This window comes from Micromonas pusilla (assembly GCF_000151265.4).
Source record: "Micromonas pusilla CCMP1545 genomic scaffold MICPUCscaffold_1, whole genome shotgun sequence".
In the NCBI taxonomy this organism is placed as follows: Eukaryota; Viridiplantae; Chlorophyta; class Mamiellophyceae; order Mamiellales; family Mamiellaceae; genus Micromonas; species Micromonas pusilla.
This window is the reverse complement of record NW_003315882.1, coordinates 442,765-459,632: the sequence shown is the minus strand read 5'-3', so window position 1 is coordinate 459,632 and position 16,868 is coordinate 442,765. Positions and strand designations below refer to the sequence as shown.

The following is a 16,868-nucleotide window of genomic DNA, read 5'->3' as shown; positions in this document are numbered from 1 at the left end:
GGTTAGGTCCGCATCCCCCGAGGGTCGTGAAGCCGTTCTCGCGCGCGGGCGCCTTCGACCACTTCGCGAGCTTCGTCGGCGAGCTGCTGAGGGCGTGCGACGTCCTCGACTTGCGCGTCCGCGGCGACGTCGCGCTGCACGAGTTGATAGCGATGCTGAGCACCATCTCGGACGCGAAGCCCGGGATCGTCGCGCGGTCGTTCATCGCGGCGATCGTGTTGAGGGACGGCCAGGGGACGGTGATGGGGCGTCGGTCGGGGGACTGCGTCTTGCGGAGCGCGTGGCTCTGCGGAAGCGCGCCTCCGCCGGCGATCGACCTGACGACGATCGAGGTGGACGACGACCTCGGCGGGACCGGGGATTCGGGGGAAGGGAGCGGCGGAAAGAGCGGAGGCGGCGAGGAGGAGGACGCGGCGCTGAAGGTCTTCCTCGCGAAGGTTTGGCGGCCGGTGGATTTCCTTCTTCGCGCGTACTGCTCGAACCGGTCGCGCTTGCGTCGACGGGCGCGACGGTGCCTGGGCGAATGGAACCTTCTCGTCGAGCCCGCGATCGCGGCGGACGACTCCGGGGCGATCGAGCGATACCTCGACGCGTACGCTGAGACGAACGACTGCGACGCCGCGCGCGCGCTCGCGAGATCGGCGTGGCCGAAGAGCGCGATGGCGCGGTGGACGATTTCCATGATGGCGCGCGTGGAGATCACGCACCTGAGCCTGGGTCACGAGCTCGAGCTGTACCTCCCGCACGAGCTCGGGATGATTTACTGGTACACGGAGTACCTCATGCACAACCTGTGCGATCACTTAGACAGCGCGAACGCGTGTTTGATCGAGGAAGCGAACGCGTGGAAGCGGCAACGCGCGGAGCGTCCCCTCGAGAAGAGAGAGAAGGACGGCAAGAAGGCGAAAAAGGAAAAACGCGGCGGGAAGGCGGGGGGCGACGCGGCGGCGTTCGAAGGCGACGGCGGCGCCGCGCAGCTTCGAGTCCAGATGGAACACTTCGTCTTGGAGTTCCAGAAGACGATGTGCGGCGGCTTAGTCACGTTGATCACCGCGATGGATAAGGTTGGGAAGGTGAAGCGTCCGACGGCTGGCTCAGACTTCACGGACCCGGAGCAGAACTTCTGGCAGAGGTTCGGGTTCATGCACGCGTGCGCCGATCCGGGCCCGCTGACGTACCAAGAGTACCACGACTACGTGAACACGCCGCACACGCCGCAGGAGATGTTGACCGCGGCGGCGAAGTACTTCGCCGAAGTCTCCCGGAAGACGAAGCAGCTGACGGCGACCGGTCTGATCCCTCCGGGGTCGACGCAGGCGGCGGACGTCTCGGGCGTGATGACGTGCGCCGTGGCGAACGCGACCGCGTGCAAGCTGGCGGCCATGCCGGGGATGGCGGTGGAGTTGACGCACAAGCATCACCCGTCGTTCGCGACCGCGGTGGTGAAGCGCGAGGGCGGCGATAAGAGTTGAGTAGCAGTAGAGGTACACACTCGGAAAGAGTGTTACATTTTCCGACGAAACTAAACGGACGCACGATCAGATCCGACGACAGTAAACATGGGCGCGCGTCGACGCCAGCAACGCGCCTCGGCGTCGACAGACGCCGCCTCCGATGCCACCGCGACGAAGGAGAAAGCCGCCGCGATCCGAAGAAAGAAGCGCGCCGACGAGTTCAGGCTCTACCTGAACCTCCTCAAGGCGTTCCTCTGCGGCGTCGTGCTCGTCATGATGTCGACCGCGGCGATGTGGTACGGAGGCAAGGGGAAGTACTCGCGCCTCGCGAGGAGAGAAGCGGAACTCAGCGAGGCCGTGAGGAAGATGGAGGCGAACCCGGAGCTGGCGAAAGCGCGCGAGATGCTGAAGACGCAGCACGCGATCGGGCTCGGGACGATACGCGGCGGGATGGACGCGGACGACGACGTGATCGCGTCGCTCGAGTCGAAGTGGATCGCGATGGACTACGCCGAGCGGTCGGAGTTGTGGAGAGGGACGCGCGCGACGCTCGCGGAGACCGACCCCGCGTTCGCGCCGCTTCTCAAGGCGGACGGGAAGAAGCTCACCGACGCGGTCGTGCCGGAGATCTTCGCCGTGGACGAGTTCTCCGAGGACGCGGGGAGATTCCCTCGCCTCGTCCGACTCGTCCTCGAAGGCAAAGAGACGGGCGGGCAGTGGAGGACGAAGGACGGCGAGGACGGGACGGACCGCGACCGCGCGGGGAGAAGAGAACCGACCGCGGATCATATCGTCGCGAGGGACTTGTACCGACGCGCGCTCCTGTCGCGGTTCGTCGGCGCGGTCGCGAACGCGCTGCGAGGCGGCGACTACGTCGTCGACGTCGCCGCGCTCGCGCGCGAGCTCGGGCGACAGATCCCTTCGATACGTCGCGAGGAGTAGAAGCGACGCGACGCTCAACTCGCAACCTTAGGTAACATCCATATTAACTACGCGCGCCGCTACCCTCATCTAGTTCGTCGTCTGACTGGGCGTCAACTTCGCGCGCGTCGCCGCGGTGTCGCCGTACCAGTGCTCGAAGCACGTCATCGCGTGCTGGACGATCTTCAGCCGCGCCGGGAGCGGCGGCCCGCGTCGGCCGTCGTCGAGACGCGCGCACGCGCACGCCGCGCGCGTCAGCGGCTCCGCGCGGCGGTCGCATCGCGCGCTCTTCCTTCGAAACACGAACGCGAGGCTCTCGCGCGGCGCCGCCGCCGCCTTCTCCGCGCACCCCGACCCCCAGTGCACGGTGTTCCCCGCCCACGCGAAGAACGTCCCCGCGGGCGCGGGCGCGAGCGGCACGACGGCGGCGCGATCGAATTTTGGCGCGGCGGCGTCGGACTCGCCGGCGCCGCCGCCCGGGTCCGCGCGCTTCGGGACGACGTACACGCACCCGTTGTCCAGCGTCACGTCCACGATGGGCATCCATACGCTCAGAACGTTCGGCAGCGGCGGCGCGATGGGCGCGGCGGGACCGCCGGCGGCGCCGTCGCCGTAGACGTCTTCGAACGTGTAGTCCCGATGCGGCTGTCCGAAATTATTCCCGACGTACCGCCGTCCCGCTTTCCCCGCCGCGGCGTCGAGCTTAAACGCGGCGAGCGAAGGCTCCAAGACGATCTCGTCCTCGTCGTCCCCGCCCAAGATCGCGGCCGCGCGGTCCCACAGCTTCCCGGTGACCTCCCACGCGAGATCGCTCAGGAACACGCACGCGGGCGGCCACCCGGCGGCGACGAGCTTCGACACCGCGTCCGACAATTTGCGCGCGTCGTCGGCGTCGCACGCGCGGTCGCCCCACGCGTAGCCGTCCTCGCGCACCGCCGCCGCGTCCTTCGCTGTCGCGGCGGCGGCCGCGGTCGACGCGCGCGCCGCCGGCGCCGGCGCGCGCGCGGCGCCGCCCCCGACCGGCAGTCCCATCACGCCGGTCCAGTACGCGGCGGAGCCGACGTCCGGCGGCGGCGGCGACGGCGGCGACTCTTGAGTGGGTGAAGCGATCGGTCAGTCGAACGTCTTCGCGGTCAAACGTTGAAAGGGAAGCGCGGGTGAAGAGTGACGACGGGAAAAGTCCTTAAGGAACGACGTGCACCACGCGAACGGGGCCGTACGGGGAGCAGTCTCACCGCCGTCGCCGCCGCCGAAGAGATCCCACCCCGCGTTGCCCGCGTTCGCGGCCGCGGCCGCGCGCGCGCGTTCCGGGACGACCGACGCGACCGCGACCGCGGCCTCGGCGGCCTCGGCGGCCTCGTCGGCGTCGTCGGCCGCGGCGCGGAACGACACCCTCGCCACCTTGGACGCGCTCGATCCCAGTCGCTCGGCGACGTCGACGGCGAACGGCGCCGGGGCGAGCCGCGCGACGACGCGCGCCCACGCGGCTCGGGAGAAGAACGTTGCGACGTCGCCGAGGCCCGCGGGGTTCGTCGTCGTCACCGCGACGACCACGCCCCCGCGCGGCGCGGCGAACGCCGCGGCGAACGCGCCGTCGGCGTCGGTCTTCGCGCGCTTCGCGGACGGCGGCTCGGCGTTCGCGTTTGAATTCGACTCGTCGTCGTCCTCTCGCGCGGCGACGACCGCGTCGGCGCCGAAACACCCCGCGGACGCGACGGCCATCGCGCCCAAGGTTTCGCCGTCGTTCTCCGCGAGAACGGCGACGCCGTCGTCTTCGTTCAACAAGCTCCGCACCAGCTTTACGAACGTCGCGACGCTCGCGCTCGCCTTGGCCGCGAGCAGAGCGTCGAATCTCTGCGTCCCCGGCGTGGATAACACGGCGAAAAATCCACCCCCGACGCTCGCCTTCGCCGCGGCCGCGAACGCCTCCATCGAGACCCCGCTCCACACCCGCGCCCGACCCGCCTTCGGCGGCGTCGCCAGCCGCGCCGCGCGCCCTGACTCCGTGAGATCGTCCCACCGCTCGTCGTCGAAGTCGAGGTTGAAGTGCTCCCTCGCGGCGTCCGCGACGCGCGCATCCGGCTCGAGGACGTCCACGCGGATCTCCGCGCCGCGCGACGCGAGGTACGCGGCGATGGACCCGCAGCGCAATCCGCACACCAAGACCCGCCGCGGCGGCGGCGGCGACGGCGACGGCTCGGCACCGGGTGCCGACGCGGGTGCTGACGCGGACGCGCTCGCGGCCAATCGCAGCGCGAGCGCGGCGGCGGCGGCGGCGTCCGACCACCCGTCGAGCGCCGTCCCCGGCGGCTCCGAGGGATCGACCTCGCCGTCGACGTCGCCGTCGCTCCCTGTCCACGGTCCTCGCACCATGACCCTCGTGACGTCTCCCGCGTCGCCCTCCTCGAGCGCGCAGTCCAGGACGCTGAGACTCGCGCGCGCTGACTCTCCGTCCGCCGTCGCCGTCGCCGGCGAGTGACTCAGCACGCGCACCGGCCATCGCGGCTCCGTCGTCGACGCGTCAGGACACCGCAGCGGCGTCACGAGCGTGAGCGTCTCGACGATCACCGCCGCGATCGCGTCGTTCGCGGTGGACGCCAACGCCGGCGGTGCGACCTGCGACATCCCCGACCGCTCGTCCACGAAAACCGCGCGCTCCTCGTCGTCGCAACGCGCGACGTCCCACCCCTCCTCCGCGAGCATCTGCGCGGCGACGTTCGCAACCTCCGCGAGGACGAGCAACGCGGCGTCGCCCGCGGCGATCACCGCGTCGGAGTTTTCGGCGCACTCGATCGGTCGCATGCCGTCGTGGACGTCGCGCTTGACAGCTTGCACGAGCGCGAGGAGTGGCACGATCGCGTCGCATCGCGCGAGCGCTCGCGCCCACGACATCGGCGACGACGCGCCGTCGAGCAGGGACTCCGCCGCGGTCGCGCGCGTCGCGGCGTCGGGGGAGGACAGAGACGGGACGACGGCGCGCACGCGCGCCTCCTCCTCCTCGTCCACGTCGTCGTCGCCGCCGCCGTCGTCGTGGACCGCCGCCTCGGCGGCGGCGTCGGCGTCGGACGCCATGCCGGCGCGGGATCGACTGGGACGTACGTCGACGAATCAGGGTCAAGAGAAAATGTTTACCTTTCGGGGAAGGCCTGTTTGATAGGTAACTTTGATCGGGTCTAGGGTCAACTGCTTTTCTCGTCGTCTGTCGTCGCGATCGAGACGTTTGCCTGAGCGGGCATTTGGTTTTCGAGCTCCCGCCACTGCGCGTCGCACCGCGAGTGCGCGTGCGCTGCGACCGTAGGACGCGTTCACGTCGGCAGCGGCGTCGTGAGAGCGCGTCGAGCGAGGGCGAGGGCGTCGTCGGAGGAGCGCGCCGCGGCGAGCGCGCGAGGTCGTCGCTCGTCGACGCGTCGAATTCGTTCGCCAATTGAGCACGCGCGTCTCTCGATCGATCGACCGTCGCGCGTCGCGCCGGATCGTCGCGCCATGGGCGACGAGCACGCGACGCCGTCGTTCGCGCGGATGAATCGCGACCCGCGAAGCGATCCGCCGTCCGCGGCGGGGAGCGTCACCGGCGCGGCGCCTCCCCGACAACACGCGCCCTCCCCCGCGGACCGATCCGGCGCGGCGCTGCTGATATCTCGAGGCAGCGTCATCAGCGGCATCTCGTCGCCGTCGCCGTCGCCGTCGCCGTCGCCGTCGTCGACGTCCGCGGCGTCGTCGCGCGGGCCGAGGCTCGCGCCGCTCGGACGCAACGGCTGGGACGTGCCCCCCGCGCTCGCCGCCGAGCGCGACCCGCTGGAGTCCTCCGCGACGCTGCGCGAGCGCGAGCGGAGAGTCGACGCGCGCGAGCGCGCCGTCTCCGACGGGGAGGAGCGGCTCGAGCGCGCGTGCGCCAAGGAAGAACGCGCGCTGCGCGACCGCGAGCAGCGCCTCGTCGAGCGCGAGAAGCGCGCGTCGGAGGCGCTGAAACTCGCGGCGGACAAGTCCGCGGCGTCGGACCGCGTCGCCGCGGCCGCGGAGCGCGCGAGGGACGCGGCGGCGCGCGAGCGCGCGCGCGTCGACGAAGGCGCGTTTTCTTTTCACGCCGGCCGGTCCCCACGCGACCGCGTCCGCGTTGTGCACGCCGATCCTTGAGGACTCGTCCACCCGGCGCGCGTGTCGTGTCTCTCCGCCGACCCCTCGCTCGTTTCAATCCCGACGCGCCTCGACGAAGGCCTTTCAACTCCGCTTCTGACGCCTTTCAACTCGACGTTCCCGACGTTTGTCGCCTCAGAGCGCGCCGACGCGAGCCGAAGCGCGGCGCGGCGCGAGCAGGAGCTCGACGAGCGCGACCTCCTCGCGGCCGCGCGACTCGATGCGGACCGGAAGAAGCTCGCGCTCGAGGGCGAGGAGTCGCGGCGGACCGCGCTCGCGGAGCTGAAGCACGTCCAGCGGTTGGTGCTCGAGTCGCGGGGCGAGCTGGAGCGGCTCGCGACGGAAAAGGCGGACGCCGCGGACGCGTTGAGCAAAGCGCGAGAGGAAGCGAGCGCGTTCAAGGCGGGCGTGAAGCGCGAGGTGGCGACGCTGACGAAGGACACCGCGCGCGCGCAGGCGGAGTTCGCGACCGCGAGGGATCAGCTCCACGAGATCAAGCTCGAGCGGGATCAGGTGGCGGCGGCGATCGAGAACGAGATCGCGGAGATGCGCGAGATTCGCGAGAGCGAGCAGGTCGCGCGTCTGAACGAGCGAAACCAAGCGGCGCAGGAGCACGCCGCCGCGGTCGCGGACGTCGAGGAGAAGATCGAAGCGCTCAAGACGATGTCGCGCGGGTACGAGGACCAGGCCGCGGCGATGGAGGCGAAGATGGAAGCGCACCGCGAGGAGGTTGAAGCCGCGCGAGAGAGAGTCGCGGCGGCGAACAATAAGGCTGCGTTCGCGGAGCAAGAGGCGCTCAACGCGAAGAGAGCGGCCGCGGAGCAGAACGAGATCGCGCGCGCGGCGTTGGAGGAGACGACGAGGGAGCGCGACGCGCTCGTCGCGCGCGCGCAAGCGCTGGACGCGCGCAGGAAGGACGTCGAGAAGCAAGAGAAGCACGTCTCGGAGCTCGAGCTCGCGGCGACGCGGCTCCGGAAAGATCTCCAGAACGAATACGAATCCAAGGTCAAAGAAGCGGACGCGGAAGCTCGCAAGCGCGCGCACGACACCGAGGAGTCTCTGCGAAAGTGGGCGATCGAGGTGAAGCGACGCGAGACTGCGCTCGAGGAGGAGGTGAAGAAGAGCGCGAAGACGGCGGAGGAGGCGGCGGCGATTTTGAAAAGAGAACGCGCGGAGGTGGAGCGGCTCCGAAACGACGCGAACGCGGAGAGCGAAAAGATCCGAAGAGACGCGCTCGCGGAAGTCGAAGCGGCGCGCCGAGAGTCGACCGCGCTGAAGCAGAGAGACCTCCTCGAGGTGAAGGAGACGAAGCGAAAGTCGCTGGACGAAGTCGCGAACGCGCGCAGGGCGGCGCTGAAGGAGACGCACGACGAACGCGACAAGGCGGATCAAATCCGACGCGAGGCGATGGCGGAGGTGAGCGAGGAGAAGAACCGCTGCGAGGCTGCGCGCAGAGAGAACGCCGCGGATATCGCCGCGGAGCGCCTCAAGGTGGAGTCCCTCCGCAGGGAGACGATGACGGAGATCACGACGGAGCAAGAGCTCTTACGGAAAGAACGCCATCACGTCGACGAAGCGCGCGCGGAGGCGGAGAGGCTGAAGCACGTCGCGGACGAGGACGCGAAGGCCGCGGCGAAGCTCCGCGGCGAGGCCGAGGGGATCAACCGAGCCGCGGCGGCGACGAGGGACGAGACGCGCGAGCGGATCAAGCACCTCGACCGCCGGGAGCTCGAGCTGAGAGAGGCGCTCGTCGACTTGAGAGACCGCGAGGACAAGGCGTCCGCGGCGACGGCCAAGGCGGAGACGACGCGCGCCGAGCTCGAGCGTCGCATCGCCGAGCTGACGGTCCGAGAGCGCGCCGCGGAGGAGCGCGAGGCGGCGGCGAACAGGAAAGCCGCCGCCGCGGAGGGGACGCTGCTCGCCGCGGGGCAGTGGGAGAGAACCGCGGGGGAGCGCGAAGCCGCCATCGCGGAGCGCGCGCTCGCGTTGGACGACGCGCAAAAGACGCTCGATCGCGCGCGGCGCGCGGTCGTCAGCCTCGCGGAAGCGGACGACGCGCTGAGCGAGCGCGAAAAGAAGCTGAACGAATCGTGGCGGCTGTTGCAGAACGAAGTCGCGGAGCTCCTGAGCGGGTCGATCCCGCAGAGCGCGCACCCCCTGTCGCAAGAGGCCGAGGACGCGGCGGCGGCGGCGGCGGCGTTTACCAACGTCGTCCCTCAAAACGTCTCCGACTCGGACGACGCGGGGCAGGACTTCTTCGCGAACACGATCGGGAAGATGCGCGCGGGGTTGATTCAGCGCGAGACCGCGCTGCAGAAGTGGGCGCTGTGCCTCTCCAAAGCCGCGGCGGCGCTCGCGAGCGAACGCGCGGCGGCGGCGGAGGAGCGCCGCGCCGCGAGGGAAATTCGCGACGCCGCGGAGTACGCCTCCGAGGAAACCTCCGCGCGGCTCCTCGAGCTCGAGACCAAGTCCGAGCAGCTCGCGATGGATCGTAAACAACTCGGGGACGACATGGACGACTTCGAGCACGCGCGGCGGGCGTTCGATCAGACGCGGCGCGACGTCGAGTCCGCGGCGAACGACGCGCGGGCGATGAAACGCGCGGCGAACGAACTGCGGGATAGTCTCATGGATAAGGTGCGCGGGTTAGAGGACCGCGACGTCGCGCTTCGCAGGCGCGAGCACGAGAGCGCGACAAAGGGCGCGGCGGCGGCGGCGGCGGCGTCGCCTTCGCCGTCGCGCCACCGCGGGGACGACGACCCCGGCGCGGACGGCGGCGGCGGCGGCGGCGGCGGCGGAGGGTTCGCGTCGCCGATTCACCGCGAGAGCCCGCGGCTGCCGCCGCGGCCGCTCTCGGGCGCGCCGCCGGTCTCGAACTCGAGCTCGCGGAGGACCTCGGAGTCGGACGCGCGCGCGCGCGAGCTCGACGCGCGCGAGCGCGCGCTGCACGAAGAGGAACGGCGCGTGGAGATGGACCGCGCGACGCTCGAGGCGCTGAGAGAGGGCGCCGCCATCGCCGCGTCGCAAGTCGCGAGGCTGTCGCCGTCGCCCTCCCTCGCCGATCGCGCGCCGTCGCCGATCCAGTCGCAGATCGCGGCGCAACAGCTCGAGCAGATCAGAGAGCAGCAGGATGCGCTGCGGTCGATGACGCAGGCGGTGGAGATGGACGCGCGGAACGTCGAGAGGGAGAAGAGCGAAAAGTTTCTCCGCCGACGCGCGCGCGCGGAGCAGGAGCGAGACGCGGCGCTGCAGCTGGAGCGCGAGGCGCTCGAGGCGCAGAGACGCGCGCTGGAGACACAGAAGGCGCAGTTCGAGGCGCAGAGACTGGCGGCGCAGCGGCAACAGCTCGCGGCGCAGCAGCAGCTCGCCGAGCGGCGGCGGCTCGCGGCGCAGCCGGTCGCCGTCGCCGGCGCGGTGTTGACCCCCGGCGACCCGGCGCCGTCGCCGATCGCGCTGACGCCCGTCGGCGCGCTCCCCGCGGCGCCGACGAACACGCCCACGACCGCGCACGCGGCCGCGATGCCGGACTCCCCCGGAACGCTCTCCGCGCGCGCGGAGGCTGAGCGGGCGAGGGCGGACGCCGCGCGCGCCAAGGCGGAAGCCGTCTGGGCGAAAGCCGAGGCGGACCGCATGCTCGCGGAGGCGCAAGCCGCGGCCGCGGAGGCGCACAAGCACCAGGCGGAGCTCGTTCAGGCCAAGTCGCGGCACGACGCGGAGGAGCTCCAGAGGCAGGAGGAGCTCTCGAAGCGCCGGGCGGAGCTCGCGGCGGCGGCGGAGAAGGTGGCGGAGGACGCGGAGAAAGCGAAGAGAGCCGCGGCGAAGGCGAAGGCGCTCGAGGCGGAGACGAAGCAGTCCATGGAGCGGCTCGCGGCCGAGAGGCGCGTCGCGGAGGCTGCCGCGGCGGTCGTTGAAGAAGCGCGAGCCGTCGCGGCGACGCAAAAGGCCAAGTTGGACGAGGAGCTCGCCGCGCGGGAGCGACGCGTGAGGGAAGAGAACGACGCGTTGGAACTGCGCCGCGCGAAAATTCTCGCCGAGGCGGAGATCGCGGAGGCGGCGACGCGAGCGGCGCTGGAGCAGGACCGCCGAAGCAAAGAACTCAGAGAGGCCGCGATGACGGAGAGGAAGAAGGTCGCGGACGAGCTTCACGCCGCGCGCGTGGAAGCGGAGACGTCGAGGGCGTGGGTGAGGAAGCAGCAGGAGGAGCTCACGGCGCGGATGCGCGCGGCGTCGTCGTCGCCGTCGCCGTCGCTGTCGCCCGGTCTGAGCGGCCGCGGGGGCTCTTCTCCGGGGCTCTTCCGAGGGTCCGCGGACCGCGGCGACGCGCTGCAGCGGCTGCTGCGGCCGCCGCTCGGGTTGAGCGGACTGAGAGGGGGGTCGTCCGGCGACCGCGGCGGCGGCGGCGGCGGCGGCGGCGGCGGCGGCGGCGCGGGGGTTTCGTCGTCGCCGAGTCCGTCGCCGATCCCGCGCGCGCGGTCGCGCGCGTCCCCGGGGTCGGGCGGGTCGCCGTCCCCGTTCGCGATTCGCTCGAGCGGTCTGGATGTGGACTCCCCGGCGGACGTGGTCTCGTCGCGAGGGGAGTGAGTGAAGCGCGTACGGAAGTACTTCCGTACCTTCGTACTTTCGTAGATTGCAATAGCAGGAAGAAAATTCTGGTTTTATCCTTCATCCGCCGTGTCGAAAGCATCGCCGCGGACGTTTTCACCCAACTTAGCCCTGCGTGCACGTCCTTCTGGTATCAAATTCCCCGTTCATTAGCCTGCTTTGATCGCTCCGCTATCGCGCCCTTGGCGTGAGCGCGTCTGACTCATCAGCCCGGACGACGGAAGAAGGTGGAAGATAGCTCTGCTGCCCACTCTCGCGCGGCGCCATGCTCGCCCTCCCCACGCGCGCGACGCTCGCGGTCACCTCGCGCTCGCAGCGCGCGGCCGCACCTCGCGCGACGCCCGCGGCCGCGCGCGTCGTCCGACGCGTCTCCACCCGGGTGGGACGCGCGTCGCTCGCGCCTCCCCGCGCGGCGTCCGCGTCGCCCGCGTCGAGGGCGTCGATAGATCGATCCCTCGCGCGCCGCGCGTCTCGCGCGCGTCCCGTCGTCGTCGCCGCCGCCGCCGCGGGCGAGGCGGACGCGCCGCCGGAAACCGCCGTGAAGCGCTCGGGCAGCCTGAAGATCAACCTCCCGACCTGGCTCACGCTCGTGCGCGTCGCCGCGGTGCCGGTCGTCACCGCGATCTTCTACGCGCGCGGCGCGTGGGTGTGCCCGACGTGCTGCGTCATCTTCGTCGCCGCCGCCGTCACGGACTGGGCGGACGGGTACCTCGCGCGGAAGCTGAACCTCGTGTCGTCGTTCGGCGCGTTCCTAGACCCGGTCGCGGACAAGCTCATGGTCGCCGCGGCGTTGGTGTTGCTCTGCACGATCCCACCCGCGGGCGTTCCCGCGTGGCAGGTGGCGGCGCCGGCGACGATCATCATCGGTCGCGAGATCACGATGAGCGCGATTCGCGAGTGGGCGGCCGCGGCCGGCGGCGAAGCGCACGGCGCCGTCGCGGTGAACTCGTACGGGAAGTGGAAGACCGCGACGCAGCTCGTCGCGATCAGCGTGTTGCTCGGCGTGAGGGACGGGACGGCGTGGATGGGACTCGCCGACGGGAGCGCCGCGGCGTCGGCGGTCGTGACCGGCGGCGTGTGGTGCCTGTTCGCGTCCGCGGCGCTCGCGCTGCTGTCGCTGTGGATCTACATGGCCGGCGTCATCGGGTACATGGACTGACGGACGGGAGCGACGAGAGGAGGGAGGGAGAGCTGTCGTTCGTTCCCTAAGAGTACCTAGGAAATTTTCATTATCATCGCGACGCGTGTTCTAAACCACGCCGCGTCGTCGCCTACCTACGTCCTAATATATGCGCGAATAGTCTCGCCCCGTCCCGTCTCCGACCCCTCCTCCAGTCACGCGCTCACCGCCGCGAGCACCCCGAGCGATATCAAGAACAAGATCACCGGGTACACCGCGAGCGCGCGTCTCGCCGCGGGCACCGCCGCGGACACGAACGGCACGCTCGCCCACGAGCTCCACGCCACCGCGCCGCACACCAGCAGCGTCCTCCAGACGACGTTCTCGGAGATAAACATCAGAAACACCGCGACGTTCAGCGGCACGAGGCAGTACCCCAACAGCGATATAGCCTGCAGGAAGATGATGTGCCCGCCGAGGAGCAGCACGTTCATCGTGAGCGCCACCGCGCCGAACGCGACGGTGGCGAACACGACGCTGAACACCGTGCTCGCGTCGTCGCCGTCGCCGTGCGACAGGCACACGCCCAACAGCAGGACGAAGACGAGCGGCCCCCACAGGTCCCACTCGCGCATCGGGCGCGTGGGGTCGCGCGCGACGCGCATGGGGTTCAGGACGAGCAGCGTGTTGGACGCGACGCGGTCCACGTCGCGCTTGAGCGTGCGCCACACGGACTCGTCCAGGGTGTTCCAGTCGAGATCGTCGCGCGCGCCCGCGAGGCCGCCCTCGCGGACTTCCGCCGCGGAGAAGAGCCGGTCGACGTCGTCGCTGAACGTGCCGCCGCCGCCGCCGCTCGAGGGCGCGGCCTGGCCGAAGCTGCCGTTGCTCATCGTGCGGAGCGAGGTTCGGGGGTGGTCCGCGCGCGGCGAACGACTAGATTCGAGATCTGGGCGCGCTTGAAGAAAAACTCAAGAAAAAGTTTTTTTGCGGCGCCGCGCCGGCGCCATTATCCATCCGCGCGACCGTCGCGCCGCCGCACGGCATCTGGCGCGCACCCCACTCGTCGTTCGTTCGATGGCCGCCGCGCGCATCGCGCTTCCGGTCCCCGCGCGCGTCGCGCGTCCTCGCGTCGGCGCGGAGAAAACGACGGAGGCGCCGTCGTCGCGTCCGTCCGTCGCCGCCGCGAGCGCTCGCGCGATGGCGACGCGATCCAACATCAACTCGCGATCGTCGCATCTTGCCTCCGTCGTCGCGACCCGAGCGCTGCCGCAGAGCCACCACGACGGGAAGACGTGCGCGCTGACGACGTCCGTCATCGCGCCGACGGTCGCGGAGGCGCTGACGGAGATCGACGAGGCCGTCGCGGGCGGCGCGGACATCGTCGAGCTCCGCGTCGACTTCATCCCGACCCTCGACGCGGACGGGAAGGACCTGACCGCGATGCTCGAGCGGTGCCCGGTGCCGTGCATCGTGACGTACCGCCCGACGTGGGAGGGCGGGCAGTACGCGGGCGAGGAAGAACCGCGGCTCGCGGCGCTGTGGAAAGCCGTCGAGCTCGGCGCCGCGTACGTGGACTGCGAGCTCCTCGCGGCGGAGCGTTTCTTCGCCGCCGCGCCGCCGGGGATTAAGGACGCGTCCGCGACGAAGATCATCCTGTCGTCGCACGACTACGACGCCGTGCCGTCGTACGACGAGCTCGCGGAGATCCGCGCGCGATGCGTCGCCGCGGGCGCGGACGTCGTGAAGATCGCGGCGATGGTGAAGGACATCGTCGACGTGACGCGGCTGCAGACGCTTCTGGAGGACGCCGCGGGGTCGCGACAGGACACGATCGTCCTCGGCATGGGCGAGGCTGGGCAGGTTTCGCGCCTCCTGGCGGCGAAGTTCGGGTCGTTCCTCACGTTCGGCGCGCTGCGCGCGGGCGCGGAGTCCGCGCCGGGGCAGCCGACGCTGAGGCAGTTGAGGGACTTGTACCGCGTGCCGACGCAGACGCGGGCGACGAAGGTGATGGGCGTGATTGGCAACCCGATCGCGCAGAGCAAATCTCCGGCGCTGCATAACCCGTCGCTCGCCGCCGCGGGCGTGGACGCGTGCTACGTCCCGCTGCTCGTGAACGACATCGAGGCGTTTTTGAAGAGCGCGACGTTCGGCGGGGACGATTACGTCGGATTTTCCGTCACGATTCCGCACAAGGAAGCCGCGCTTCGGTGTTGCGACGAGGTCGACCCCGTCGCCGCGGAGATCGGCGCGGTGAACACGCTCGTGAAGCGACCGGACGGGACGTTTAAAGGGTACAACACGGACTACGTCGCCGCGATCGACGCGATCGAGGCGGCGATGAACGCCAAGCGAGGGACGGCGTCGGGGGAGGTTTTACGCGGAAAAACCGTCGTCGTCGTCGGCGCGGGCGGCGCGGGGCGAGGCCTCGCGTTCGGCGCGAAGTTCAAAGGCGCGGACGTGATCGTCGCGAACCGGTCGCTCGACCGCGCCCAGGCGCTCGCGACCGCGTGCGGCGGCGTCGCGGTGACGCTCGAGGCGCTCGCGAGCGGCGCGGTGAAGGGCGACGTCCTCGCGAACACGACGTCCGTGGGCATGACGCCGAAGGTCGACGAGACGCCGACGCCTAAATCGGCGATCGCCGCGGGCGGGTTCGACGTCGTCTTCGACGCGGTGTACAACCCGCTCGAGACGAAGCTGCTGAGAGACGCGAAGGAGGTCGGGTGCGAGCTGGCGAGCGGGCTGGACATGTTCGTCGGGCAAGCCGCGTTGCAGTTCGAGCTGTTCACGGGGAAAGACGCGGACGCCGCGACGCGAGAGAGGATGAAGCGCGCGGTGTTGGATAGCATGTAGATCTGCAGTCGTCGAGCGAGGTATTATTCTTAATCGTTCGCTACTGATAGTACACGTACAACAGGCGCTAGGGTGATGATACACTATTTTTTTTTGTTTTTCGCGAGTCGATGGTGGTACAGGGAGTGATGGCGGCGCCGGCGCGGCGGCGGTCTCAGTCTTCGTCGCACATCGAAAAGACGTCTTCTTCTTCGTCCGAGTCGACGACAGCCGGGAACTCGCGTCGCGGCGGACCGGGCTCGATCTCGTCCGCGTCCGCGTCCGACGGCGGCGCTTCCTCGATCTCGGTCTCAAAGTCCGGGAGGTCCGGGAGCTGGCTCTTGAGGCTCCCGCTGAGGCTGGCCTTCGCTTTCGCCGCCGCCGCCGCCGCCGCCGCGTTCTCCACGCGTCTCGACCGTCTCAGCGCTTCCTTCTCCTCCTTCTTCGCCTTCGCCTCCGCGCGTTTCGCGGACTTCTTCCCGCGGCCGTTCCCGGGCGTCGACGTCGACGTCGACGTCGACGGCGACAGCGGCGAGGAAGACGCGACGTCGCCGGTGGACGGCGTCGCGGGGGTCCCGGGGACGTCGATCGCGGTCGACGTCGACGGCGACAGCGACGGCGACGGCGACGGCGACGACGCCGCTGCCGACGCGCCCTCTCCGCCGACGCCGCCTTTCGCCTTACCGCGCTTCCCCGCGCGCCCGCCCTTCGTCCGCGCCGGCTCCGCGGGCACCGGCCGCGCGAGCATCCGCTGCCCCTGCGCGATGTACCCGTTCGGTCCGTACCGTCGGTTGCCGATCGCCGGCGCCGCCGCGCCTCCTCCTCTGCACCCGCGGCTCCCCCCTCGACCCCTCGCGCGGTGCATGTACTCCTCCTCGTCGTCGAGGTAGTCCTCGTCGTACACGAAATCTTCCTCGTAGAACCCCTCGTAGTACGACCCCGCGCCGCCGGTCGTCGCATTAGTCGTCGCGCCCTGGTCGCGCTCCCACTGCTCGGTCTTCGCGCACGACGGGAGCCACCGCGCGCGGCGCAGCAGACACGCGCTCTCCTCTCGCAGATCCTCCGTGAGCCGCCCGTCCAGCGTCCTGTACGTCAGCAGCGACGAGAACGGCACCTTACAGCACGGGCACGTCGGGTCGCTGCTGCGCGATGGCGAGCGCAGGCGCTTCGCCGCGTTGTCGAGTTGAAACGACGTCCATCGGACGATGCACGGCGCGCAGAACGCGTGCAGGCACGTCTTGACGAGCGCGACGTCCGCGGGGGGGATGATCTCGAGGCAGATGGCGCACGCGCCGTCGTCCACGGGGTCGGACGTCGTCGTCGTCGTCGTCGTCGTCGTCGTCGCGAGCGACGCGAGATCGGTCGCGAGCTGCGCGGCGAGGCGGGCGAGACGACGGGGATGGGGGGGACGTCAGGGGAGGGACCGGAGGCGACGCGACGCGAGCGAATATTCGCGCGGAGAGGAGGGCGATGACGCGGACGGTCGGCGGGGGGGACGCGCGCGTCGTCGCGGCGAGCGTTCGCGGCGGAGGCTCGCGCGGACGCACCTCGTCCGCGGCCGAGTGCATCGCGTCGGTCATCTCGATTCGCGTCTCGCGCGCCCGCGGCGCGGGGAGGAGACCCTTCGCTCGGAGGCGACGTCGGCGTCGCGAGTCTTTATCCGCGAGCGATGAGCAGCTCGCGCGCGGCAACGGCGCGAAATGAACACGTCGCCGAGGGGGGTCGCGACCGGTCGACGCGACGAGACCGGGGACGCGCGCGTATCGCGCGCGCGGGGGGGTCGCTCGCGGAGGAAACGCCGAGGACGC

At 70.5% G+C, this 16,868-nt stretch overlaps 7 protein-coding genes across 7 annotated transcripts; 4 read left to right on the top strand and 3 right to left on the bottom strand.

The window, feature by feature from the left end:
• Window positions 1-1,559: 1,559 nt before the first annotated feature.
• Window positions 1,560-2,396, top strand: MICPUCDRAFT_50001 (uncharacterized protein; the record flags this gene model as incomplete). The annotated part of the gene is made up of 1 exon (XM_003055362.1): window positions 1,560-2,396. The coding sequence occupies one exon, from the start codon at window positions 1,560-1,562 to the stop codon at window positions 2,394-2,396; it is 837 nt and encodes a 278-aa protein (XP_003055408.1).
• Window positions 2,397-2,465: 69 nt separating this feature from the next.
• On the bottom strand, window positions 2,466-5,447 carry MICPUCDRAFT_50000 (uncharacterized protein; the record flags this gene model as incomplete). Its single annotated transcript, XM_003054820.1, has 2 exons — window positions 2,466-3,466; window positions 3,611-5,447. The coding sequence occupies 2 exons, from the start codon at window positions 5,445-5,447 to the stop codon at window positions 2,466-2,468; spliced, it is 2,838 nt and encodes a 945-aa protein (XP_003054866.1).
• A 1,608-nt stretch (window positions 5,448-7,055) lies between these two features.
• On the top strand, window positions 7,056-9,039 carry MICPUCDRAFT_61184 (uncharacterized protein; the record flags this gene model as incomplete). Its single annotated transcript, XM_003055361.1, has 1 exon — window positions 7,056-9,039. A coding segment is annotated over one exon (1,984 nt), but the record flags the coding sequence as incomplete, so codon positions are not given.
• A 2,616-nt stretch (window positions 9,040-11,655) lies between these two features.
• On the top strand, window positions 11,656-12,198 carry MICPUCDRAFT_5931 (uncharacterized protein; the record flags this gene model as incomplete). The annotated part of the gene is made up of 1 exon (XM_003055360.1): window positions 11,656-12,198. A coding segment is annotated over one exon (543 nt), but the record flags the coding sequence as incomplete, so codon positions are not given.
• A 120-nt stretch (window positions 12,199-12,318) lies between these two features.
• Window positions 12,319-13,154, bottom strand: MICPUCDRAFT_61182 (uncharacterized protein). The gene has a single exon (XM_003054819.1). The coding sequence runs from the start codon at window positions 13,119-13,121 to the stop codon at window positions 12,447-12,449; it is 675 nt and encodes a 224-aa protein (XP_003054865.1). The 5' UTR covers window positions 13,122-13,154; the 3' UTR covers window positions 12,319-12,446.
• Window positions 13,155-13,542: 388 nt separating this feature from the next.
• Window positions 13,543-15,021, top strand: MICPUCDRAFT_1820 (uncharacterized protein; the record flags this gene model as incomplete). Its single annotated transcript, XM_003055359.1, has 1 exon — window positions 13,543-15,021. A coding segment is annotated over one exon (1,479 nt), but the record flags the coding sequence as incomplete, so codon positions are not given.
• Window positions 15,022-15,109: 88 nt separating this feature from the next.
• MICPUCDRAFT_49995 (uncharacterized protein) lies at window positions 15,110-16,628 on the bottom strand (the record flags this gene model as incomplete). Its single annotated transcript, XM_003054818.1, has 2 exons — window positions 15,110-16,429; window positions 16,608-16,628. The coding sequence occupies 2 exons, from the start codon at window positions 16,626-16,628 to the stop codon at window positions 15,236-15,238; spliced, it is 1,215 nt and encodes a 404-aa protein (XP_003054864.1). The 3' UTR covers window positions 15,110-15,235.
• Between the last annotated feature and the right edge of the window lie 240 nt (window positions 16,629-16,868).

Coding starts and splice junctions, on each gene's coding strand:
- MICPUCDRAFT_61182 (XM_003054819.1), bottom strand. CDS start 13,121: ATGAGCAACGGCAGCTTCGGCCAGGCCGCGCCCTCGAGCGGCGGCGGC.